Source organism: Melopsittacus undulatus, chromosome 3, assembly GCF_012275295.1.
Source record: "Melopsittacus undulatus isolate bMelUnd1 chromosome 3, bMelUnd1.mat.Z, whole genome shotgun sequence".
NCBI classification, from domain to species: Eukaryota; Metazoa; Chordata; class Aves; order Psittaciformes; family Psittaculidae; genus Melopsittacus; species Melopsittacus undulatus.
The window spans coordinates 112,279,008-112,304,049 of NC_047529.1; the positions used below are offsets into that span (position 1 = coordinate 112,279,008).

The following is a 25,042-nucleotide window of genomic DNA, read 5'->3' on the forward strand; positions in this document are numbered from 1 at the left end:
AGACCTGGTCTCAGGTGGATTACATGTTTGTATATTGATAAACTAATGCAAACCAAAGCAGGATGGAGATACTTTTTTTTCTAGTGACAGAGGTATTTCCAAGATAGATGAAAGTTTTGTACGAAGATGCTGCTGTTAAGGTCATGTTTACCTGATGGGACTCAACAGGTAAGTGATGCCAAGGCCCTGTCTGTTGTCATGGGAGATGTCATGCAGCTGGCATCCCAGCCCATCCACACAAAGTGGTTTGTGCAGTACCATCCCCACACCTCTGGACAAGGAGGAGGAACAAACTGGGCTTTAAACCAGTTGAAAGGGGGCAGACAGAACAGCATCCTCTGATCCGAGTCTTACATGAAAATGAAGTTGTTTCCCCTCCTGTTTTCCAAGTCCATTACTGATAGACACCTGATATCTTCAAGGATGGAGCTTAATGTTGAGGGCCAACACCAAGACTTTGTTGCAGAAAACCACTTTGAGAAAGTATGGCAATATATTTGAATATAAAGTCCAAACTGGAGGGATATCACTTAAAGTCAGGTCAATGGCGGGTGCCTGTAGGCCCCTATAGGCCAGGTCAAGGGCACATCAGGGCTCACTAAAGTGCCTGGAAGTGGGAAAGAAAGCAAAGGGAGACAATCATCAGTGCTGCTGGGTCAACAGTATGCCAGCTGAAAATGAAACTACTAGCATCAGGTCCTGGAGCTGATAAGCAGTGTAAGGGAAGGAAAGCTTAGCACTGAATAAGTCCATGTGGTGCACCATTCCTCACACCATCATTTGGAGAAAATACCTCTCAGTGTAGCAGGAGAGCAGAAGATTGTACAGAAGGTGCTTAGGAACAAAACACAGCAGAAATGGTTCCTTCCTCAAGGGAGATGCTTCACCCTTATGCATTACACCACAGCCAGCCCCCTGTTCAGCTTCCCTGCACAGGTACATCTCATGGTTCAGCACCACAAAACCCATACCAGCACAAATAACCTCATGTTACTTGTGCACAGGGGCTGGTGCATGACTTGCAAAACTCCAAACAGGGAGCAAGTTGCCACAGACATACTCTATTTTTAGGATAAATGACTGCATGGTATCAAGACCATCGGAGCCAAGACATAAGCAGGGCATATGAATACCACAGAAAACTTCTCAGCATCACAAGATGCCTGTGTCCTATCTGGCTACTGACATTTATTGGTGACAATTTTGGCTATGGGATGTTGCCAGGTGATGGTACCAGAAAGGCTGCGGTTCCTGCTGCAGAGCATTATCACCACCTTGTGTTTGTGACATTAAACACAGCAGTGTTGCATGTGCTGTACATGAACAAAGTAACAGCTGCTGAGGACAGAGGGAAATAGCAGTGGTTGTGTGAGCGGTATCAACTTCTATGTAGTTGTGTGGTATTTAAGAAGCTATTTTCCTTTTCATTCGTGCAAATAGACCGTGTTCGACTCCACAGAGATGGACTGGTAAAGGCAAAGCATGATATAAGTAGATGCCAGTTAGATCCTCTGAATTTTGACAATGCCTTGGAAGTTAATGGGAAAGGAAAATGACATGTTAATGGGAAGCACAGAGATTTCGAATGCATCCACTGGATTCTAGGAAAGGAGCATCACTAACACCAACAGAGGTTACATGTACTAATGGAGAGGCTGGCTTGGAAACATGCGCACAGTCCACTGTGGATGCCACGAGTTTAGGGGATGGTCCGCACAGGCTGAGGCCGCTCTGCACCTTTTTGCCTTCTTTTCACCTACCCCAGCCCTTAACAAAGGACCAGATAAATGCCCCCAGGCACGCAGTGCAACACAAGCATCTGGAGGTCCTGCAGCTCCAAAACTCTTCTCTTCCACCTCAGCTCCGGAGAACCTCGGGCTCGGGGCTGCGCTCCGCACCACACCGGCAGTGCCGTTACAGCCCCATCCGCACGGCGGGGCTGCGCTCAGCACCGCACCGGCAGCGCCGTTACAGCCCCATCCGCACCACACCGGCAGTGCCGTTACAGCCCCATCCGCACCGCGGGGCTGCGCTCAGCACCGGCAGTGCCGTTACAGCCCCATCCGCACCGGCAGTGCCGTTACAGCCCCATCCGCACGGCGGGGCGCGCCCGCGGTGGCAGAGCGCAGGCGCGGAGCGTGCGGCGGCCTCGCCTCCCGCAGCTCTCGTGCGAGGCGGGGACCCGGAAGCGCGGAGCGGTCGTGAGTTACCGGTAGGCGCGGGCCGCGGGGGTTGTGTTGGAGCCCCCCTCTGAGCCCCTCTGAGGCTTCACGTCGCCCTCGGCGGAGGCCGTGTCGCCTCCAAGGGGACGTTACCGGTGCGGGAGGAGAACCGGAACGGTGCCGGGTGGGACGCGACCTTCCGCGTGTGGAGGCGGATGCGGGGGACTGATCCCCGTTGTCCCGTTGGGGTGGGTACGGGGGGGCATGGGGGAGGGGGGAGGCCGGGAGGTGGCTTGGGGGTTGTGGAGGTGTGCGGAACGGGTCTGACGGGTCTCTCCCGCGGCGGCCATTGCTGAGGCAGATCGGTCTAGGGCACCGGCCGTGCCGTCCGGGGGGCGGTGGGGTGCGCTTCGGAACCGGGTGCCCTGGTGCTTTACGGACCTCACATCGGGGCCGGCACGTTCATTTGCCACGGCTCTGAAACTTACTCTGGTAAGTTTCATGTACTGAAGCAGGCTGACAACTTCGCTGTGGGTTGTCATAGGCTGTAGCGTGCCTCTTTCATCATACGCATTGCAGCTGCGTCTTCAGGTGCCCTTAACCCAGATCCTTCCCTACCTGGTTACAAATCTGTTTGGGCCCCTTCTGGTAGCTCCTCTCTAAAGAGTGTTTTTCATGCTAAATGTGATGTGGAAACAGGGTGAACTTATCAAACAAACTGATGCTTTGCAAAGACTTGTGTTTTACTATGATTATTTGTTGTATGTGAACGTCTTGGGTAGGGTTTTTTGTATGCTGCATAAGCACAATATTTTGTCGCTTACGATGTGGCATCTAAGTACTTAAAAAGCACAAGACAGTAACTTGGTCCTTTTATTACAGAGAGGCTGACAGACAGTTCCTAGCTGGCTTGCTGCAGACTCCAGGGAAGGCGTCATTGAAGGCAGGTATGAATTTCTTGGGAGTTCAGGTTTCTCTCTGCACCTGGGAAACATTTTAAATGTACCTATCATCACCATGAAAGTGTGTTCTTGGGTTGTACATGGATTGATTTATTTCCTATGTATGTTAACTCCTCTGTTAAGAATGGCTTGTGTTACCATCAGCCGAGCAGCATGTTGCTTCACTGCTTCTCTTGCTAGTATGTATAAGTGACAAAAGGGCCTGTTCATGTGCTTCCACTACCAGCTGCCTGAGCATCTCTAAACATCTTGTCAGACTCTGGTCTGGTGTCCCTTGTAGCAGTGAAGTCAGTCCACTGTGTGTGGTATTGTCTACAGTCTTGATTGCTGACACTCAGTCTTTGACTGCAAATTGTTTCATCTTCCTCTTTACACAGATGAAAGCAGAGAAGTGTAATGGCTTCCTCTTTGTAGTCCTGAGATACACAGAGCAACCTGACAGCAGAGTAAGAGTCTTTAATTTTGTTGAATTTGCCCATTGTAAAGGCAAAGAATATCCAAGAGGAGGCTAAGGAGGAAATACCAAGTGGCTTCTAGATAATGACTTGTTTTATATGAACTTGATCTGAGAAATTGCTGGTTATTTTTTCAGTGACTTGTGATTCAAGCTCCACAGTGACAGAGCCTTGAGCTCTAAGTGAACCTGCAGCCTAAACAGATATAAATGGTAAATAATGACAGGGAAGACAGAAGTGCAAAAGTAGCAACTTCTGCATAGTCATGTTGTGGACAGTGGCAGAAATAAGACAACAAATAATGAAGACCTGCTCTCATGAGAGGATCTAAATGGGTCCATTTTGCCTTGAGTTTTTTGGGGAGAACTTTCTGTGTCTAGCACTAATGCTGGGAACAGGACTTTTATATCAAATGCTGACTTATTTTCTTGGAGGGGGGATGTGAGCTTCTGGAAAATGGGGTCTTCTTCAGGGTTTTATCCTGCATGCAGGATTTTGGGATCAAAAGCTGTGCCTCAGGCACTTCTGCAGGCAAGTGACTGAGGCACTTGGTCATGCTTTCTCTGGCACGCAGCTCAGAAATAAAAGCTTGCGTCTGCTCCCCCTCTGCCTCTGCAGGCACACTTCCCATCATGGTGAATGAGAGGCGTAATGGCAACCTGCTGGTGCCCCTGGGACCCAAAGTGCAGGCCTACCCAGAGCAGCTGCTGCGGCAGCGGCGAGGCCACGATGGGCAGCCCGAGTACCTGATCCAGTGGAGTGTCGTCAGCCGGGAGGAGAGAGCAGCAGGCGGCAGCGGCACCTCCTCTGCGGAGACGAAGCTGGAGAACGTGTCCATGTGGATGTCTGCAGAAGAGGTCTGTGCCAGCTGCCTGGCGCTGCTGGACCAGAGGAAGCTGGAAGGGCAGCGTGTGACAGGGGAGAAGGCAGCCGGCCCGTGCGCTGCAGATGTGCTGGGGGATGAAGCCTCGCTGCTGGAGATGAAGGCTGATGTCAGGGGCCTGGTGCAGCGAGCTGGGCGGCAGATGGCCGAGTCCCGGGCCCCTACATCCTCCATCCTCAACATCATCCACGTGCTGAGCGCGTATGCCAGCATTGGCTCGCTGGTGGGTGCCTTCAAGGAGACGGGAGCCCTCGACTTGCTGATGCAGATGCTGTGCCACACAGACAAGGAGATCCGCCACAGTGCTGGCAAGATGCTGAGGGCCCTGGCTTCACATGATGCAGGTGGGGCTGCTGCTGCTCATTGTCCCTGAGGAGGTGCTGCTGGGCAGCTGAGGGCTGCCAGCCCTTTTGTAGGGGTTATCTTTAGGGAGCCTAAAAGGTTTCTGTTGTTGCAGGAAGTCGGGCCTATGTCCTGCTGTCCCTGAGCCAGCAGGATGACATTGAGCAGCACATGGACTTTGACAGTCGTTACACCTTGTTGGAGCTGTTTGCTGACACAATATCCTCTGAAGAGCACTGCATGTCCTTTGAGGGGATTCACCTTCCCCAGGTAGGAGCATCCCCAGCAGCCCTGGGGCTGCTGAGCAGGACTGGGTATTGGGAGAGCTGGCCCAGCATCTGGGTCTGGCTTGAAGCTGAGGGGTGCTGGAGGGTCATCCACGGAGTATCTGAGCAGGGAGATGAGGGTGTGCTGAGAGGTCTCTGTTGCTGCTCCAGAGCTGTCAGGGTTAGAGTGTGACAGCCGTGCTTGTTGCAGATCCCTGGGAAGCTGCTGTTTGTGCTGGTGAAGCGCTACCTGTGCGTGGCTTCTCTCCTGGACAAGCTCAGTGGTGATGTGGAGCAGGGAGGGGGGCAGCAGGCCAGCGCTGTGCCCAGCACACTCACTGAGGAGAAGAGCCTCGTGCAGCAGGAGTTTGAGTTCAGCACGGCCATGGCAAACCTCATCTCGGAGCTGGTGCACGTGATGGGCTGGGGCCACGGCCACAAGGCCGAGCTGCCGCCCCAGCGGGAGCCGCAGCCTCGCGCCGCGCGCTCCATCTTCCAGCCCAGGGCCGCATCCTGCGGCGCTGCTCCAGCAGCCCCTGCTCCCGCAGCCAAGGAGCCCGTGGGCTTCAAGCCGCGCTCGGCCTTCCCGAGCCGCAGCAGCTACGTGGAGTACGTGCAGGCGCGGCTGGTGCGGGGCATGCGGGTGCGCATGCTGGAGGACTATGAGCAGGTCAGCGCGGGCGACGAGGGCGACTTCCGGCAGAGCAACGAGGGCACGCCGCCCGTGCAGGTACCTGCTGCGGGGCCGGGGGGGTGTCAGCTCTGCCCGTGCTGTGTGTAGGGAACAGGCAGCCACGTGTGGGAGCAGCAGGGCTGCACCTGCCTTCCCTCAGCCGGTGTGCGTCGCGCTCTGCTCCTCAGGTGTACTGGCAAGGCCTGGGCTGTACGTACTGGGTTCACTGGCACATGGTGGAGATCATTGGCGCTTCGGGGCCAGAGGAGCGTGAGGGCCGGGAGAAGGTGTCCACCCTGACCCAGAACTGCAGACTGGCAGCAGGTGAGCAGTGCACCAGCTGGGCACGCAGCTTTCCTCCCAACCCTTCTGCAGCTGCAGCTGGCACCGCAGGTCCTGCTGGTGCCGGGTGTCTGAGTGCGTTGCCTTGGCTGGTGCAGGCACTGTGGGAACAGGCTGGGGTGCAATGAGCTAGAGGTGCCCATTTTGAGTGTTTCTGTTTTACATCCTAAAGAGGTTCAAGTGATGATGGTAATCCCCATCTCTACAGCTTCTAGGGTCTCCTCCGAGCTCATTCCCCCTCTCTGGCTGCTCTCCTGTCACCTGCCTTTCCCACAGCAGTCTGTGGGACAGTGGAGAGAGCTCTTTCCCTGGGGGATGTGGGGTGTGCAGCAGCGGATGGTGGAATGGGCAGAGGTGACAGTGTCCTGCTTTGCTGTGTCCTCCTGCAGCTGCACAGCCGTTTTTCTGCAAGCCCTCTGGGGGGCTGTACTCGCTGCCTTACCTGGGGGAGGGCTCGACCAAGGCTGCAGAGGTCCTGAGCCGCGCCGAGTGGTGGGAGCTGCTTTACTTTGTGAAGAAGCTGGAGGCGCAGGAGCAGCAGGAGGTCCTGTGCATCATCCGGCAGGAGCAGGGAGAGCAGGTATGGGGAGAGCCTGCACTGGGGAAGGGCTGGGGCCCTCTGGTGCTGCAGCTCTGTGCGCTCTGGCTCTGGCCATCAGCAGAAGCTCAGGGTGTGTGGCGAGGCTGTGAGGGTTGATGTGACACCGTCTGTGCAGCTGCCGCAGGGGGGTGAAGAAGCCCTGATGCAGCTGTCGGTGCCTGTGGAGCTGGCCCAGAAGGTGCTGCAGGTCTTGGAGCAGCGTTGCCAGGGCAGGGCTCAGAGCGACCTGCGCGGCTCCCACGTCTACGCCAAGTACTCCCTCAGCAGGGGGGCTGAGCAGGAAGGCACCCGGAGCACCGAGGGGTCCTCGGAGGGTGCCGGCTGCAGGAGCCCTGAGCCCACAGTGGCCGAGGCAGTGAAGGAAGAGCTGCCTGCAGCCTCAGAGCCGCCCCGAGCCCCCACTGTGGTGGTGAAGTCGGATTCTGAGCTGTTCAGCGAGCTCCTGCAGAAGGAAGGGCTGTTGCTGCCAGAGGTGACGGAGGAGCAGAGCAAAGGTAATGTCTGCTGCTGGAGCACATTCATGGGGCCGGAGGCGGCTCCATTGCCTCCAAGGAGGAAAGCTGTGGGCAGGGGACAGCAGGGCAGGGCAGGCAGCTGCAGGTTACCTGGGGAGGGGAAGGCCGTGGGTCTGGTCCGTGGCACCGTGGGAGTTGCTGGGGGTGTTGCTGCTGCCCTGACACCTGCGTCCGTCCCTCCTTCCACCAGCGTTGGGCAGCTCCGAGGGGGTGAGCGAGAGGGGCTCCCTGGCCAAGATTGCAGCCGCGGTGGATGTGATCCAGAGCAGCAGCTCAGAGCTGGGGCTGCGCTTAACGGGGCTCATTCACATTCTGAAGATCCTGGAGGAGGAGCCCGAGCAGCAAGGCAGCAAAGCCCAGAGCGGACTGGGGACCAGGAGTGTTGGGTGAGCTGTGGGTGCTGTGCACCCCTCCTGCCTGGTGGGGAGGGCTGTGCCTGCAGGGTGGGGACAGTGCTGGTGGTGGGAGTGGGAAGGCTGCTGTGTCCCTGCCTGTTCAGCGAGAAGAAAGCTGGATCTTGTGTCCCTTGGTCCCAGGCAGGCTCATTCCTGGGGCTGACCCCACCGTGGTAGAGCCACGTGGGCAGGGAGAAGGCAATGGGCAGGGCTGGAGGTGTTGGCATGCCAGCGGTGGTGGCATCCTGAGATGTCCTTTCCCGTGCAGGGAGAAGCTGGTGAAGGTGGCAGTGGAGCTGCTGGCCACGGAGGGGGCAGAGAAGGCCGTGGTGGTGGTGACGCTGCGGCTGCTGGCTCTGCTCATGGCCAAGTACGAGTGGCGCGTGATGTTCGGCATGGAGGGCGGTGTGCGGGCCGTGCTGTCCTGCATGCAGCAGCACGGCTCCTCCGCCCTGGTGCAGCAGGCTGGCCTGGCAGTGAGTGTGGCACAGGGGATGCTGTAGGCGGTGGGCAGGCTGCAGGCTCACCCCTCCTGACTGCTGCTGTCCTTGCAGGCCCTGAAGGTGCTGGTGGGAGCTGTGGCAGGCGAGGCAGGAGGTGCCGGTGGGAAGCTCTCGCCCCTGAAGCAGGCTGACGCGCAGCTGATTCGGGAGATCTTTGCCAGCATCGGCTCTGCCTCCGGCAAGGGCTCAGCAAACCTGCTGAGTGCCATCCCTGCCGCCCTGAGCACCATGCGCAGGGTGCCCGGGTAGGGCAGAGCGAGGGCGGTGGCAGGGGTGGGATGGGCAAGGCCGGCAGGCGGGTCGGTGGGTGCCAGGGGAGGAAGGCGCCCGCACGGCTGTGTCCCTGCAGGGGCTCCTCGGCCGTGCAGAACGGTTTGCTGGTGGTGAACGTGCTCATCGACGGCCACCGGGGCCTGGCGGAGCAGCTGTGGAGCTGCGACCTCCCCGCGGTGCTGCAGAGCTGCTGGAGGGACGGGCAGAGCCCCGGCTGCCCTCACGCGACGCTGGCCCTCGGCACCATCAACCGCCTGGCGGAGCACGGGCTGCCCCTGGGCCCGCAGAGCGCAGGTAGCAGCCGCCCGGCCCCGCCGTGCCATGGCCCCGCTGTGCCGCGGGCAGGGCAGAGCTCCCGCTGCCGCCTCGCGAGCGGGGGCCTGGGCCGGGCCCGCGTGTCCTTGTCGTGGCAGGCAGAGAGGCCCCTCTGGAGCTGGGGGACGTGCGGAGGCTGCTGAGCGGCCCCGGGGACGGCATCTTGTCCAAGGACGTGCTGGTGGCCCTGGAGCGGCAGCTCTGCGGCCAGGACCCTGTGCCCTGTGCCGAGGCCGCGCGGCTGCTGCGGGAGCAGAGGTGCTTCCGGGCACTGCTGCGCAGCCTCGAGCTGCTGGGGGCAGAGAAGGCCGTGAGCCTGAGCATCCTCAGGTGGGTGCAGGGCCCCACAGGGGGGGTGTGAGTGCTGTGGTGGTGCTGGGGGCACACGGTGCGTGTCTGGGGTCCTGGTGGGTGCAGCCCAGCACATACATGGGTGCTGATTGGGGTGTCTGGGGTCGCAGGGCTGTATGGGGCTAGAGCAGCATGGTCCTGGGTGCTCAAGGGGTGTCTGAGGCACCAGGGCAGTCAAGGCTCCCAGTCCCTGTGGGCCGTTGGTGTTCAGAGGGGCAGGAAGCAGGGCTGCCTCTGACACCTCCCATTGCTGTGTGCCATGGCCTGAGTGAGCGACCTGTGTCACCCAGGATCCTGAACAAGATGCTGGACGGTTACCAGGAGGATGCGCTGCCCTGGCACGAGTGTGTGGAGCCCTGCGTGTCCTCCCTGAGCGCCCACAGCAGCGACCGGGAGGTGAGGGGCCCACAGGGATGTGCTCAGTGCTCTGTGCTGGCTGAGCCACCGGCAGAGCCCGGCCTGTTGTGGGCAGTGCAGCAGAGAGGTGGGGAGCGGCAGCTGTGGTTGTGTCCTGGCTCTGGCATTGCCCTGGCTGTGCCTCGCCAGGCTCCAGCAGTGCTGCTGCGGTGTCAGGGTGAGGGGATGGAGCAGAGTAGCACCACTGCTGCTGCTGCTGCTGCTGGTGCTGCTGCTGCTGCTGCTGCTGCTGCTGCTGCTGGTGCTGCTGGTGCTGGGCCTGGCAGGTCCTGGCTGCTCACGGCTGCTGCTCCGCAGGTGCTGCAGGAGGTCGTTGGCTTCCTGCACCGCCTGGGCACTGCCAGCAAGGACTGCGCGGTGGTGATGTGCTGTGTGGGCACCCACGAGGCTCTGGCCAAAGCCCTGAACAAGCACAGCACGGCCCTGCCGCTGGCACAGGCCCTGCTCGCCCTGGTGATGGACTACGAGAAGCACGCCGGCATCTCCAAGAAGCTGCTGACCAGCATCTTGGCTGGCTGCATCCAGGTGGGCACTGGGGGGCCTGGGGTGCTGCACCTCTGGGTCTTGGGGCCATCCAGCAGTCCTGGCACCGAGGGGCAGCCTCCTGCTCTCTGCCTGCTGCAGCCCTGTGGGGGGTGAGGGGAGGAAAACCCAGGGCCCGTGGTCAGAGCCTCCCCCCATCCCATAGCTGGTGCTGGGGCAGATTGAGGAGCACCGCCGGAGCCACCAGCCCATCAGCATCCCCTTGTTTGATGTCTTTCTGCACAACCTGTGCCGAGGTGAGTGTGGTGAGCGGGAGCTGAAGCCCTGCCTGGCACCTGAGGCCTGGCTCCTGCAGGCTCTGTGTGCTTCTCATACAGGCTCCAGCATGGAAGTAAAGGAGGAGAAGTGCTGGGAGAAGGTGGAGGTCTCTTCCAACCCCCACAGGGCCAGCAAGCTCACAGACAGGAACCCCAAGACATATTGGCAGTCAAACTCAAGCACCGGCTCCCATTTCATCACTATCCACATGCAGTGTGGTGTGGTGGTCAGGTGGGGCTGTGCTGGGAGGAGAGGGCTTTGGTCCCTGTGTGAGCCCTGCCCCAGCGGTCCCTGTCCTGGGGGTTGCTGGATGTGGGCAGTGGTGTGTGGGGCTGGCAGGGGCCAGGGCAGGGGAGGTGGGGACTGCTGGGCAGCACCAGTCTGCTGTGCTGCAGGGAGATGAGCATGCTGGTGGCCAGCGAGGACTCCAGTTACATGCCAGCCCGTGTGGTGGTGCTGGGGGGAGACAGCCTTGCTACCATCAGAACTGAGCTCAACGCAGTGAGTACCTTGAGGGCTGCTGAGGCCATGGGGCTGCATGGGAGCCGTGGGCTGGTGTGGGGCCCTGGGAGATGCCCCGTGGGGACGTGGGGATGGCAGGAGCTGTGCTGCAGGAACTGCCTTGCTGTAGTCAGTGGGTGCTGGAGACTTGGGCCTGGGCAATGCTGCAGCCTGGGCTACAGCAGCCTGGGGTGCTGGGGCTGTCGGCCATGAGTGGGGCCCTGGCCGGGGGTGCCTTTGGGCTGCACAGGGGCTGCTGGCGAGGGACAGAGGCCCTGGCTCTAACAGGGTGGTCAGGGGAGCAGGCAGGGTGGCTGGTGCCTGCCCCTTGGCTTGCTGAGGGCTCTGTGTGCCTGTAGGTGACCATCCTGCCATCAGACAGCAGAGTGATCCTGCTGGAGAACATGAGCCGCTTCTGGCCCATCATCCAGATCCGGGTGAAGCGGTGCCAGCAGGTAGGGGAGCGGGAGCTGGGGCAGGGAGCTGGCAGTGTGTGTGGTGTTGGGGCCGTGCCCGAGGAGCTGAGAGTCGCTCTGTCCCACAGGGCGGCATCGACACCCGTGTGCGTGGCATCGAGGTGCTGGGTCCCAAGCCCACTTTCTGGCCCGTCTTCAAGGAGAAGCTGTGCCAGCGCGCGTTCCTGTCCTGCACTGCTCGGGCTCACGCCTGGTGCCAGGAGATCTGCTGGGACCGGGGGCAGCTGCTGCAGCTCTTTGGCAGGTGAGCCGTGTCCTCGCCCCGGTCTCTGAGGGGCTGTGGGGCAAGTGGGGCTTCCGTGCCGATGGCAGGGGCTGCGCTGCTGTCCCGGGAGTCCCCGTGTGCTGCCCGGTGGCTGTTGCAGGCTGAACCGGGCGCTGCGGCACGAGCAGAGCTTCGCCGAGCGCTTCCTCCCCGACGAGGAGGCTGCGCGGGCCTTGGGCAGGACGTGCTGGGAGGCGCTGGTGACCCCGTTGGTGCAGAGCATCACCAGCCCAGGTACCTGTGCTCCCCGGGCCCGTGCCCCAGGCTGAGGCAGCCGCTCTGAGCCCGGTTCCCTCGCAGACCCCGACGGCGTCAGCGCCCTGGCCTGGCTGCTGAGCGAGTACCTGGAGAGCTTGGAGCCGCCGCGCCACGCCACGAGCCCCGGGGCTGCCTTCGGTTCCCGTGTGCGGCGCCTGACCCAGCTCCTGGTGCACGTGGACCCCGGTGGCCGGGAGCCGGAGGAGGCGCGAGGTGAGCGTGGGGCTGGGATGGTGCTGGCCTGGAGCACCGGGATGTGGCTGTGGGGATGTGCTGGGGGCGTGGGGAGGGCACAGTGGTACTGGAGGCTCCAGAGGTGGGGAAGGCTTGTGGCTGTGTCGTTGCAGTGGCTGTGGCCACTTGGAATCTGCACTGATCCCACAGGGAGAGGGGCGGCTGCTGGCGGTCGTTGTGTGGGACCTGCCCGTGGAGCCGCACTGAGCCTGGGGTTGTCTCTTGGCAGGTGGGAAGCAGGGGAAGGCCAAGGAGGAGCCTGCCAGGCCTGGCAAGGAGGTGGTGGAGAAGTCAAGCAGCCTGTGGGGCATCTCGCAGTGCTGGCGTGGTGTGGTGCAGCAGCAGGTAGTGCTTGGAGGGCTGGCTGAGGGGCCAGAGAGGGCAACTGGGACCTCACACCAGACACGTGTAGTGCCATGCAGGCCTTGACAGTGGCCTGGGCACTGTGCGGGGAGGGTGCAGGGCTGTACCTGGGCTCTGCATGGCCTGGAGGGGTGTGGGACAGCCCTTCTGTACTTGCTACCTTGGCAGGGCTCAGGCACCAGCCTGCTGCCACCGGCTGGGAGACAGGTACAGTGCTGGGCTACTTATTCCAGTGCTGGGCAGTGTCCTCCCCCTGCCCAGCCTTTAGGCTGTGCTCCTGTCCCCCCACAAGCTCTTGGCAGCTGACTGCTGGCTGGGATCTGGGCAGTTGGTGTCCACAGAGTGAGGTTGGGACTGCAGCCATTCCTACAGGCCCCATGCACATCCTGCTGTGGGGCTCACCCCTCTGCTGTCGTGTCCCACAGGTGCAGCGGTTCCTGGAGGCAGCCGGGCAGGCACCAGACCTGGTGGAGCAGTACTGCAGGCTGTACCAGCGCCTGCGCGGTGCCACGGAGGAGCTCTTTGGGCAGCGAGCTGCCTTTGCGCTGGCCCTGGGCCAGGGCTTCGCGGGGGCTTTGCTGCAGCTCTCCTTCCTCCCTGCCCTGCACGTGAGTCCGGGGGCACCAGTGCCGGGGCTGTCCCAGCTGCTCCCAGCAGAGCCGTGCCCTCAGCCCAGCCCTGCAGCCGCCCCGCAGAGATGAGCCCTCTGCAGCTGCCCTGTCCCTCTGCAGGTCACTGAGCAGTTTGCCCGCTACCTGGACAGGCAGATCCAGGAGCTGCGCAGGGCTGCGGGCAGCTCGGGGTCGCTGCAGCAGATCCTGGAGCCCTTCGTTGTCTTCAGTGGCCTGGAGCTGGCCCACACCTTCGAGCACTTCTACAGGTGAGGGTGCCGTGTGTGCATGGGACCAGAGGGTCTGGGGTCCGCACTGTGGTGTGATAGGGGAGGTGCAGGTGATGCTGAGCTCGGCTGTGTGTGGCTGTGCTGCTCCTGCTTTCCTTTCCCCAGCTCTGGTGTGTGGAGGGAGGGGTTGTGAGTGTCCACAGGGGCTGCTGGTCTGTGGAGGCACATTCCCTGCTGGCAATGGAGAGGGGAGATGGGAGCTGCCGGGCCCATGTGCCCTGGGGGAGGCCGGAGCCAGGGCTGACTTCTGGCACATGGCTGATGGCCACGGGGCTGGGGCCATCCCCTGACCTGACGCTGGTACCTGTGGCAGGCACTACCTGGCTGACCGGCTCCTGCTGCAAGGGCCGTCGTGGATGGAAGCAGCCATCGTGGAGCAGATCGGGCTGTGCTTCCCCAGCCGCTTCCCCCAAGCCATGCTGAGCAACCTGGCTGAGTCGGAGGAGCTCCAGCGGCAGTTTCGCCTCTACCAGCTGCAGGAGCAGGACAAGCAGCTGCTGGAGCTGGACAAGGGCCTGGACGAGGTGAGTGCTGCTGGGGTGGGGAGCTGGGGGCTGCCTGCGTTCCTCACTGTGCTCCTGAAGCCCATCCTGAGCCCTGCTCCTGCCCCTGTGCCAGGCACTGGGAACAGCCTCGGTGGGGGATGCGCCGGAGGTGACGGTGCTGGCCCTGTCCCCGCGCTGCTGGCCCGTTTCACCGCTGTGCCACATGGAGCAGCCCCAAAGGTTCTTCTCTGCGGCGCTGAGCTCTCCCCTGGACGAGTTCGCCAACTTCTGCAGGCACAGTGAGTGTTGGGCAGCTCCCAGGCCCTGCACAGCAGCTCGGCCAAGAGCAGCCTGAGGGCAGGGGTGGCTCTTGCACTGATGCTGCCTCTTGCACTGATGCTGCCTCTTGCCCTGATGCTGCCTCTTGCAGGCCAGAGCCTGCTGGGCTGGGAGTGCACAAAGCCCCGGCGGTTGCAGTGGACGTGGCTGGGCCACGCTGAGCTGCAGTTTGGGGACTGCATCCTGCACGTGTCCACGCTGCAGATGTACATCCTGCTGTGCTTCAACAGCACCGAGGTAGGAGCTGGGGTCATGTGGGGTGATGAGGCAGCAGATGCTGGAGCATGGCCAGGCCATGTCCTCCCTTCTGGTGGGGTCTCCAGCAGTGTTAGGGGCACAGGCTGCCCTCTGTTCACTGGGCTGTGGCTGGTGAGTCTTGGCCTCTGGCAGGAGGTGGCTGTGGAGGCCCTGCTGCAGGTCACAGGGCTCCCTGCTGACCTGGTGCACCAGGCACTGGCACCGCTGACCCATGGCGAGGGCATCCTGGTGTGGAGCTGCCCGGTGGGAGGTGAGTGTGGGGCTGGGACAGCCCTGGGAGGTGCTGGTCTGAGCCCTGAGTGGGTGCTGGGGTGGAGGGGAAGGGAGGGGGCTGGAGTGAGCCTGGCTGTGGGTGTTCAGGGCTGTGTGTGGGACTGGGGCATAAGGCCACGTGTGGGGCTGGGGCCAGGAGCCGTGTGCAGTGCTGCTGCTCAGGGCCACGTGTAGGGCACAGGGATGGGGCTGAGAGCTGTGATGGCAGCAATGGGAGGGTTTGGTCCAACAGCCACACACGTGTCCTGGGCTCCTCCGGGTCCCAGCTGGGCCCTTGGCTGACCCTGGGCCCGGTGTAGCTCCAGGCACGCTGCGGCTGAACCAGGCAGCCCTGGCCCATGCCTCTGGGTGCCACCTGCGGCTGCTGCCCCAGCAGAGCTACTTGAGGGTGGAGAGGGCTGAGGTCAGCGCCCTGGAAAGGAAGAGGAACATCCTGTGCTGCCTCATCACCCGCATCCTCAAGGTGGAGAAGCAGCTCCACATCGACAACCTGGTGTTTAGGGTATGGAGGGCTCCAGGGGCAGAGCGGGGCTGCCTGGGTGCTGCACCACACTGCAGTGTGGGGCTCTCTTGCTGCTGTAGGTGATTGATGCCTGTCAGAAGGGTGAGCTGGGGCCAGGGCTGCAGTTCCTGAGCTTCTGCTGCCACAGCGTGGACGTGCTGTCCTGTGTCCTGCACCTGCTGAACCAGGGATACCTGCGGCGCCAGGAGGAGAGGCCTCATGTCTTGGAATACATCTCTGCTGAGCCTACAACCCCTCCTGGGGGCCAGGCACAGATGGTTTTCCAGAGCAGGCTACTGAAGGCATCTCCAGAGGAGGACAGCTTAGACCACCTGCATGGGTAGGGATGCATGTCACCAGGTGTGGAGGGGGTGTGCATCTCCACCTTGTATGGTTGTGACAAATTTGTCTTTGTCAGGTTGAAGCCTGGCATTGGCAGTTCAGAGGAGTTTCTCATGGCAATGCTGCAGGTGCCAAGGGGGCACACACTTAGTCCAGAGGAAGCGAAGCTGCTTATGAACCAGACAGTACAGCAGGTCCAGGATGCTCTGAGCATCCCAGATGATGTTGCACGGCACCTCCTCATGCACTGCAGGTGGAATGTGGATTTCCTGATCCAGCGTTACATGGAGAACCGTGAGACCCTGCTTATATCCTCAGGGCTGCAAGTGCAGGATGCTCCCCCCCCTCCAAGCCCAGGGACTCACTGTCCAGTCTGTGTGAACCAGCTGTGTCCCACTGAAAAGCCACCAACCCTCTGCTGCATGCACTACTGTTGCAAGGTGAAGATCCTAAAGTCTGTGGACCCTGTAACTGGGTAGGGAATTCCTGCTGCCTAGTTAGAACAGCTGTCCTTTCTCTGAAGCTGTTACCATGTCACTTTCACAGAGTTTGTATGTTGTTGTTTTTCATCTCCCTTTAGTGGTGATCCTTCAATTCTGGGTTAGTCTGTTACCAGTCTGGTGGGTTTGGGTACTTCTGCATAGCTTGTGGTGGTTTTGTGCACTGTCTGCTGGGTGGGGTGGGCTTCAGGGTCACACAACCGAGGTCGTGCAGCTTCTCTTTAATTTCTCATCTTCTGCCTTTACAGCCCTGTTGGAGTGAGTATCTCACGACTCGCATTGAGCAGAATATGGTTGTCAACTGCACCTGTCCCATATCCGATTGCTATGCACAGCCAACTGCAGCTTTCATTTGCTCCATCGTTTCCTCAGAGGAGATTATAGCCAAGGTAAAGTAGGTTACTGAGTGTCAAAGCTGTTTTGGTTTTGTGAGCACAAACAGATACTCTTGCTGCTGCTTTTCCCCTTCCAGTTACTAAGACTGGCAGTGAGGCAGACCACATTTCTGCCCAGTAGTCTCAGTTGTCTCTGATCATGGGCATTGCTAGCTGTTCAGGAAAGCATAACATCAGCAGAAGAGCCCAGTGGTGTTTCCTCTAAACATACCTCCAGCAAAAAACATTTCACTACATCATTAGTTAAGGACCAGGTGAGAGCTATGGGCGCAGTTCATGTCAAGTATCCTCTGCTGCTGTGCTAGAAGCAGTTGTTAAATCTAGGACACCTGAAAATGTTTGAGCAATTTCATTTTATTGCTGCAACAATGGACCCTGTGTCCTCTCTGTTCCAACAGTCTCTGGCTTTGAGTACCTCAGGCTTTTATGAAGATGACAGTAGTTACCACATCTGACTTAATCTCCACTCTTTAAGTTTGTGTGGGTTTACAGGTGACTGTAAACCAGGTTTCCTGGGCTCTGCTTAGCTTAGTCCTCAGTCAGCTGGGGCAGCAGGAGCTACTTGGTCTGAGGCAGAAGCTATTTTTCCTCCATATTCTGTCAGGTTTTAGTTATTAGAGCTGAATGACCTCACCATCTAATGACAGAGCTGCGGCTGTTGCATGACACACTATTTCTGTTAATTGCTGGACGGAACTGGTGTCTCATCTGTTTTCTACTGCTCTGTTGTTTGACAGGTCTATACCAGCAATTCCTTCTCCAGAAATATTTTCCTCTTCCAGCTTGTTCCTGTCACTATGATCCTATATGAGCAGTCATACAAAGAATTGAGCAGTAGTCACAAACACTGTTCTATCTTACAGTTTTTCTTTAAGCTTGCAAACTGGCAACCATAATGATCAAGGCTACAGAAGAACATTTCCTTCCATGTGTCTTAAGTATCTTGTTTTCTATAAGAAGTGCTTGGAAAATTAGTGTATAGAGAATGTATCTGGGCAGCTAGTTCTAACTGGCTTTGCAAATTCTGTAGTCACACCTGTCTGAGAGCAGGACTTGATATCCTGTTGCTTTGGCTATTTTATACAAAATCTGTTATTGCAGATGATTTTAGCAAATTGCTCTGATGCTCAAACTGAAATGTTACCTGTTTCCCTCTTTGCTCAGTGAGGGTATTGCTGGAGTGTTCATGTCTCCTGCAGAGTCACATATACACTCACAGAATAATTTAGGTTGCCATCATCTGCGGAAATCTCTGGTCCAACCCTGTGGCCAAAATAGACAGATTATTGCTGATATTAAAACATACTGCTTCAGATTCAGTCTTCTCAGCTTCTTGCAATTTGGGTAGGTCTTGACAGTGATAAGATCCCCTTTCTCCGCATGCTGAATGAAGCCAGCTCTCTCAGCTTCCTCACATGCATCCTGTGCTCCAGACTGTCTTGGTGGCCTAAGGACAATATTTTCTCTAATCTGTTAATGTCTTTCTTGTACATGGGAGCCCAAACTGTTCCCAGCATCCAGTTGTGTCACCAGTGCCAAACAGCTGTGAGAAATCCCTTCCCTTGCCTGCTGGCTGCAGTCTTGCTAATACAAGAATACTAGAGTTTAAACTTTTAATGTTTATATTTCTACAAAACATAAACCCTGCCATGTTTCAGAAACAGATTTTCTCTTCACCTGGTGTTCCTCAAGTTCCTAGAGAGTCTGTTCATCAGAGGTAGTCTTCTGTTCTGCCCCCATGGATTCTTTGCTGGGAATGCATAGGCTCAATATGTGGATCTGGGGCTTTGCACTCCGACATGTTCAGGTTGCCTGAGAGAGAGAATGAATAACAGAGAATAAATGAGAGAGAAGAATGAATGAGAGGCCTCTCTGAGCCCTGCAGTGCTTGTGGCTTGCACCTTTTCTCTCTAGTACTTGTTTTGACCTGTGCTGTCCTTTCTGGGCCTGATAGCTTTAGAGCAGCTCTCTGGGTATGTAGAAATATCTGAAGAAGGGCTGTGAAGACTACAGAATTTCTTCTGAACTTCCTCTAGCTTTGTGTGTGTTTGTACAGTCCTTACACTACAGCAACTGAGCATAGAAACTAAGCAGCTGTGTGCAGTATGGTTGCATCCCTGGGTCCCTACCTGAACAGACAGATGTGGTGGGAAAATCCAGCAAAAGACCATAAAGATTATGTAGGTTTTGGAATACCTGTAGGAAAAGGTGAGAGAGCTGGGTTTGTTTAGCCTGGAGAAGAGAAGGCTTAAGGGTGGCTCTTTGCAACACGTGTAAATACACAAATGGGATTAAGGAGCCAGATTCTTCTTGGTGATATCCATTGAAAGGGTAAGAGGCTTTGTGTACTAATTTAAATACAAGGAATTCTATCTAAACATAAGAAAACTTCCTTCTCAATAGGAAGGGTAATGGGATGTTGGAAAAGTTTGGGCAGAGAGGCCTTTAGCCTCTATCCTTGGGTATGTTCAAAACGGGACATGATTCTGAGCAACTCTGCTTTGAGCTTTAGGAGTCAGACTAGTTTTTTATCTCCAGAAGTGCCTTCCGACCTCAGCCATTCTGTGGAACAAAACAGCCTCCAGTTAGGACATGAAGGGTGGGGAATTTACACAAAGGGAATGAAAGAATAAACTAACTTAGTGCTGTTTTGTTGTGAGCAGTTTTTCAGTCAGCTGTAGAGCCCCGAGGCACCAGACCCCAGGCGTAAGGCCTAACCATGCAGCTTCTCTGCCTTAAATCTCCTTCCTGGCTTCTTATTACAGTATGAAAAAGCCCTCCTCAGAGGTTATGTTGAGTGTTGCTCCAACCTGACATGGTGCACCAACCCTCAGGGCTGTGATCAGATCCTACTTAAGGACGGATTTGGCTATGGTGCAGCCTGTTCCAAGTGCTCCTGGATATCCTGCTTCAACTGCAACTTCCCAGAGGTGAGGCTGAGCTGAGTCAGGGGCTATACTGTTTTGGGTTTGGCAGACACCATTCTGCTTCTGTGTGGTTGACTGTCTGTCTTTTTCAGGCCCACTATCCTGCAAGCTGCAGCCACATGTCTCAGTGGGTGGATGATGATGGGTACTATGAGGGAATGACAAGTGAAGCCCAAAGCAAACATCTGGCTAAGCTCATTTCAAAGCACTGCCCAAGCTGCCAGGCTCAGATAGAGAAAAATGAAGGCTGCCTGCAGTGAGTATCAATTTTTGTTTGCTAATGGAGACAGGAGAGGACAAAGACATACAGTTAGGTTCATTGTGCTTGCTTTCTTTTTTTTTCCTGGGTTGTGGAGTAAGAGTTGTAGCAGGTCTTTTTTATAGCTTTAGAAGAATGAGTGATTGCTTTTAATTCCTATGAAAAGCAAAATGTTCCCCAGCATTGATAGGTCTGGAATAGAACCAAAACTCATTTTGCAGTAATTTTTTTGTAGCACACACTTATCTGCTCTCAGAAGCTGCTGCAGACACACAGAGGTGCAGGTTAGAGCAGAAGATAGCTCAGAACCATTCTTTTCTTTCATACTTACCTGTTCCCATAACCTTAAACAGTTTTCTTTTAACTGCCTCTTTTGAATTGGCTTGTATCTCTGGCAGCTTGTTACATGACAGAGAAGTGACATCCAGCCTTGAAGCTAGCACTTAGGAGTTGCCATGTATTTCTTGCACTGGCACAATACTTAGTGCCCAGCTGTGACTTGTCCTCACATGTTTTGTGTGGCCTTATTGCTGTGCAGTGCTTTTCTGCACTGCAGAGTGCTGTGTTACTGAGGGAAGAGGTGAGGTGCTCATGTGTATCTTGCTTCAAACTGTGGGACACTTAGTTCACCCTTCAAGTACTTGGTAAGTTTGTAGTGTGAGATCGTGCTTCCAGTTTACCCAGCTCATTTTCGGACAGACAATGACTAGTTTTAAGTATCACCTACTTCCAAAAAAGGCTTTACAAATGCATGCAAGGAAATGAATTAGTAAGTGATACGAGTACTAAGTGAATGGGAATGACTGGGTTGCATACTCCGACCCTGTGATGTAAGGGAGCACTGGGAGAAACTGTCTGCAAGTGGCTGTTAGGACTAAGTGATTCCCATTGTTCTTTTTCCTATCGTGCAGTATGACGTGTGCAAAGTGTAATCATGGCTTTTGTTGGCGTTGCCTCAAGCCCTGGAAGCCAACTCATAAGGATTATTACAACTGCTCTGCTATGGTGAGTGGTTTGCTATATCCAGTTGTTTCATGCACCTGGCCTCTCAGATGGATGGGTGAGGATCTCCACTTGTGCCCTTTACTCTGCACTTTGTGGACTTGCCAGTAATATTAATAGTGTTGTCAAAGTCTGTATGTGTGGTAGCCTTTTCCAGGCAACCCTGGTACTTGAGGGAAACTGCTACAGGTTACTTGTACCTTTCCTTTCAGGTAAGTAAAGCAGCTTGGCAGGAGAAGCGGTTTCAGGATTACAATGAGAGATGCACTTTTCATCATCATGCAAGGGTAAGGCCTCCTCCTTCCTTGGCAGACATTGACTCTTTTGCCTTAGCCCTGTTGAGGAGGATAGTTTCTGTTGTATCTCAATATATGTCACCTGAAGCCGAGAAGCAGGCTTCAGATCCAGGTGGGAATACCTAGCCATTTCACCTTTGCTCTGGCATAAGGGGTGGTTCTTGGCCTGCTTTCTTCTGCTATGTCTGTTGTGGAAACTGAACACCTAATTTGTGGTGGTGACATGCTCAAACTGATGCAGTGCTTGGAAGCAATGGCAACTGAAGGACTGAAGGCTCTGTCCCGAGCTGAGATACTGCAAAAGCTGAAGTGACAGCACAGTAGAGCTGTTGTAGATGGAGGCAGTAAATGCTGCCCTGCTGCCTGCATCTTCTGGGGTAGCACTTCAGGATGCTTGGCAATTACATGTGTGGAAGGTGCTATTTTTTCAGTCTTGTGGAGCTGGACATTTACTTTTTTTCCCTCCTTTGGTTATTGCAGGAATTTGCTATGAATCTGAGGAACAGCATTTTTTCTATCAGAGGGGTGCTAAAAGTCAGGACATTGACTTTTGTTCTTGATGCCTGCAAAGTGCTAGAACAGGCACGGAAGGTAAGGCTGGATAACAGGGTTGCTGAGGCTTAAGTCTAATCCTACCGATGTATTTTATGCCTTTGTTAAAGTGAGGAGATGCCAACCTTGTTCTGCTCCACAAAGGGAGACAGAAAAAGCTTGAGGGGAGGAATAGCATCAGGGCGGAGAAGAGCTCATGTGTTTCCCTGCTCTCTGAGTTGGGCTATCTGCAGTGTTTGTCAGGTCATAGGATTTGGAGCTTAGCTCATGTTGACACCATGAAATTGACACAGGGGCCGATATTTAGGGTTTTCATATATTGGCTTGGACCATTCCAATTTGAAATGCCCCAGTGGTGGTACTTGATGCTGTGTTACAGTTAGGAAGTCCCTCTTGATGCTCATGTTATTATTTTCCTTTCTTAACTTAATTCCATGAGCCGTAGGTGTTTTGGGAGCACTGAGTTACCTATTGCATGCCCCAATAGCCACATTATGAAGGATTTGCAGTGTAGCCACTGGATGTGTACAGTACATCTGTGACAGCATAGGCCTGCACTGTCTTCTATGCCCTGAAACTAGGAAGGAGGTGGCAATTGCCTTTGTGATACTGCCTTTGCAATATATACCTTGTTTGTGCAGGCAGACTTGGTTTTGAGAGATGCATGTGTAACAAGGGTGTCTGACCCTCTTTTGTCTTTTCAGTATGGTAGCCCCTGTGTTTTCTAGCATACAGATCAATGTTGCTTGCTGGTGCTGGCTTTTCTGGCCCATTTCTTTAAATGGGAACAGTGGTCTTGTTTCCTGCTGAGTGCCTGGATGGTTTTAGAGGTCATTCATTCATAGCAAGAGTTTGCCACTTGTTGAAATGAACCTTTGTGCTCTTGGTGCTTGCACCATGCCTGCTTTCCTTTGGCCTCAGTTCTCTCAGTTTAATGCCACTTGAGTTCAACATGGGCTGCCCAGCAATGTGTAGATTCTGTGTGCTTGTTGTTTTGACTCTGCCTGCTGGTCAGTCACACTTGTTAGGCATTTACAGTCTGTGTTCTTGTGATGGTTTGCAGGTGGGAACAATCGGTTATTTTAGACTTCAGTACAAAATAATTACACATTCATTTCCAATCCTACCAGTAGCTCTAGGTAGCCTGGCATTGCTGTCACTTGGCATAATGGCTCACTGGGCTATTGCCACAGACCAGAAGTGCTGCCAGGCTTCTATCAGCCACTGATATGTAATGAAGTCTGAGAGGGTTTGATGCTACTTTCTTTTTGGCCACTCTGAAGCTGATCATCGAGCTGACAGCATGATCTGTATTGCTCCAGGTGCTGGCCTACTCCTGTGTGTACAGCTACTACAACCAGGACACTGAGAGCATGGATATTGTGAAAGAGCAGACTGAGAGCCTAGAGCTGCACACTAATGCTCTGCAGATCCTTCTGGGTAAGTCCCACAGTCTCTCAGCAGTAGAGGCTAGCATTCCCAGCTACGTGGTTCAGATTGTGGCAGTTCTGTGTTAGAGTGATAGTACACACTGTGTGTGTACAGGATTCCTAAGTAGCTGTGACGGCTTCTAATCAGAGCCAAGGGATGCTGCTTCTGCTTAAGAGTGTGGGAAGCACCGTGACTTTGTTGGCCTTGAATTGCAGAGGAAACCTTGCTGCAGTATCAGGACCTGGCCTCTTCTCTTCAGCTCCTGAAAGCAGAGCATTTCAAGGCTGGTTTGGAGTTGGTGCACCAGATCAAGGAGCGTCTCTTTGCAATTCTCTGGCATTCCACACAGGTGAAGTCCACATGCCCTTCAGTGACTTGTGCTCTGGTCTCATTTGGTGTTGGGCAAACCTAGGAAGGGGCTTGGTCAGCTGAGGGCATGGACTGTCTGTGCCGTGTGTATGTAGGAAAGGGCTTCGCAGCACAAGATACACCCCAAAATGCATATTGTCTCTTTTGTGCTAGCAGGATTTCCATGTTGGCCTCCAGACTTCCTCAGATCCTGGTCAGAGAAAGGCGAAACTCTCAAATGTGCCTACTTCAGCCCCTGCCTGTGTAGGGTGAGTTTGTTAGGGGGGTAACAAGGAAAGGTGCAAAGTTGCTCTCCCTGGACTGTCTTGGGTTTCTGTGCAGTCACACTCTTTCTTCAGGAGTGTATGAGAGATCTAGGAAGTGTCCAGATGAGAAAACCAAGAACAGAACATCCATGGGGGGAGATGTAAGGGTCTGACAATATTGTTTAAGAAGGGAATGGAGAAGAGGCACAGCCGTAAGATAGTGTGTTGAGAGGTGAAATGAATGGTTGGTTGCCTGTCCTAGAGCGCTGAGTGGGCAGGTGTTAAGGTTGGAAGTTGGTGAGTTTGAAACAAAATCCATTCCTGTACCACATGCTGTTTAAACCAAGAAACACAACTGGCATCTGCCATTCCAGTGTGACCAGTCCCCTCTGACAGCTGCTGTGTTTCCAGGAGCTGAGCAGGGTTCTGAGTGTTGCCCCAAAGAACGTGTGACAACTGAATTGAGACACTGTTTCAGAGCAGGGTTTCTGGTCTCCTTGGGCTGAGACACCAGAGCTGGTGACAGGCTGCAGCTTGTTGGCCCAGTCACAGGTGGCTCTGTGCCACAGTCCTGTTCTGCATACATGAATAAGGCTATTTAATCACCACCTTATAGGTGCATGTGTGTGGCTGCTGTGTGCCTGAGGCAAGGCTTTGGATGGGGAGGCTGAGGTTGTATAGTAGGGAAGATGAGGGTGGTGTAGGGCTGGATTCATGGTTGCTCTGGTCTGATGCTGTTCTCCTCAACAGGCCAAAGTGTACCGTCTTGTGTGATGATTCCAACAAAGGTGAAGGTGAAAAAGAGGTTGAATATGAGGAGTATGAAGATGAGGAAGACTATGATGATGATGATGACCTTGATGAAGACAACTTTCTGTTCGGTGATGAGTCGGATAACCTTGATTGTGACTCCTATTTTGATGATGATGCCTATGACTAGAAGTCACCCAGCCTGGACCTCTGCCTCTAACTTGTCTTGACCAGTTTTGTGTTAGTGTCTTTCCTCAAGGACAGGAACTCTCAGGCAGAACCAAGAAGCATCTCCTCTGAGGGCTGCTTCTTTGGTGATGTGCAGAAACATTGCTCAGGACAGACAGGCTGTTACTGTGGCCACCTCTCTCAGAAAAACATCTTCTTGCCTTGCTCCCTTGTCTCAGTTTCTGCCCATAGGTATCTAATTGAGTTAGAAGGTCACAGTTCAGCTGCATCCTGAGGATTGCTTGCCACCTGCTAAAGGACTGTTTGGTGTCCTTGGGGAAAGGCCAGGCACGGCTGAGCGCAAGACATTGTCCTAGCATCACACTGTCTAAATCCAGACAGTGTCTAGAAATACTGTAAAGCAGTGTTTGCACTCAAGTCAAAGCCTCCCAGCTGGAGCTGGTGTGAGTCCCTCTTTGCTGTTTATAGAAGGAGCTGCCTTCCCTGCTGTGAAGCAGGATAGGCTGCTACGGGTGGCACAAGTTTGCAGGACTGTTATTAAGTGTATAAATAGATGCACGCGCACACACAAATATATCAAATCTTATACATGCAGAGGTTGTTCAGGTAAGGCTTTTATCTTTGTAAAACAGAAAACCCTGAGGAACAAGGGCTGAAAAAAGTTCAGTTTTAAA

At 55.4% G+C, this 25,042-nt stretch overlaps 1 protein-coding gene across 1 annotated transcript; it reads left to right on the forward strand.

Moving 5' to 3' along the window:
* Window positions 1-2,255: 2,255 nt before the first annotated feature.
* Window positions 2,256-25,042, forward strand: LOC101870705 (cullin-9). The gene is made up of 43 exons (XM_034060366.1): window positions 2,256-2,410; window positions 3,045-3,109; window positions 3,502-3,570; window positions 4,198-4,806; window positions 4,920-5,074; window positions 5,282-5,800; window positions 5,932-6,067; window positions 6,475-6,665; window positions 6,802-7,180; window positions 7,392-7,587; window positions 7,865-8,072; window positions 8,151-8,344; window positions 8,449-8,666; window positions 8,786-9,017; window positions 9,329-9,434; window positions 9,753-9,980; window positions 10,144-10,234; window positions 10,316-10,487; window positions 10,652-10,757; window positions 11,117-11,212; window positions 11,302-11,477; window positions 11,599-11,732; window positions 11,799-11,969; window positions 12,220-12,335; window positions 12,779-12,961; window positions 13,085-13,233; window positions 13,568-13,778; window positions 13,873-14,038; window positions 14,170-14,315; window positions 14,469-14,586; window positions 14,909-15,111; window positions 15,192-15,451; window positions 15,530-15,893; window positions 16,202-16,342; window positions 19,114-19,278; window positions 19,368-19,531; window positions 20,446-20,539; window positions 20,749-20,823; window positions 21,313-21,423; window positions 22,707-22,824; window positions 23,031-23,164; window positions 23,341-23,432; window positions 24,180-25,042. Exons 4-43 carry the CDS (start codon window positions 4,212-4,214, stop codon window positions 24,367-24,369), a joined length of 7,503 nt encoding a protein of 2,500 aa, XP_033916257.1. The 5' UTR covers window positions 2,256-2,410; window positions 3,045-3,109; window positions 3,502-3,570; window positions 4,198-4,211; the 3' UTR covers window positions 24,370-25,042.

Excerpts from the sequence above, each read along its gene's own strand:
- LOC101870705 (XM_034060366.1), top strand. The coding sequence starts at position 4,212 with ATGGTGAATGAGAGGCGTAATGGCAACCTGCTGGTGCCCCTGGGACCC. Across the intron at positions 9,018-9,328 it reads GTGAGCCTGAGCATCCTCAG|GATCCTGAACAAGATGCTGG; the intron begins GTGGGTGCAGGG and ends TGTGTCACCCAG. Across the intron at positions 15,452-15,529 it reads AGCTTAGACCACCTGCATGG|GTTGAAGCCTGGCATTGGCA; the intron begins GTAGGGATGCAT and ends TGTCTTTGTCAG.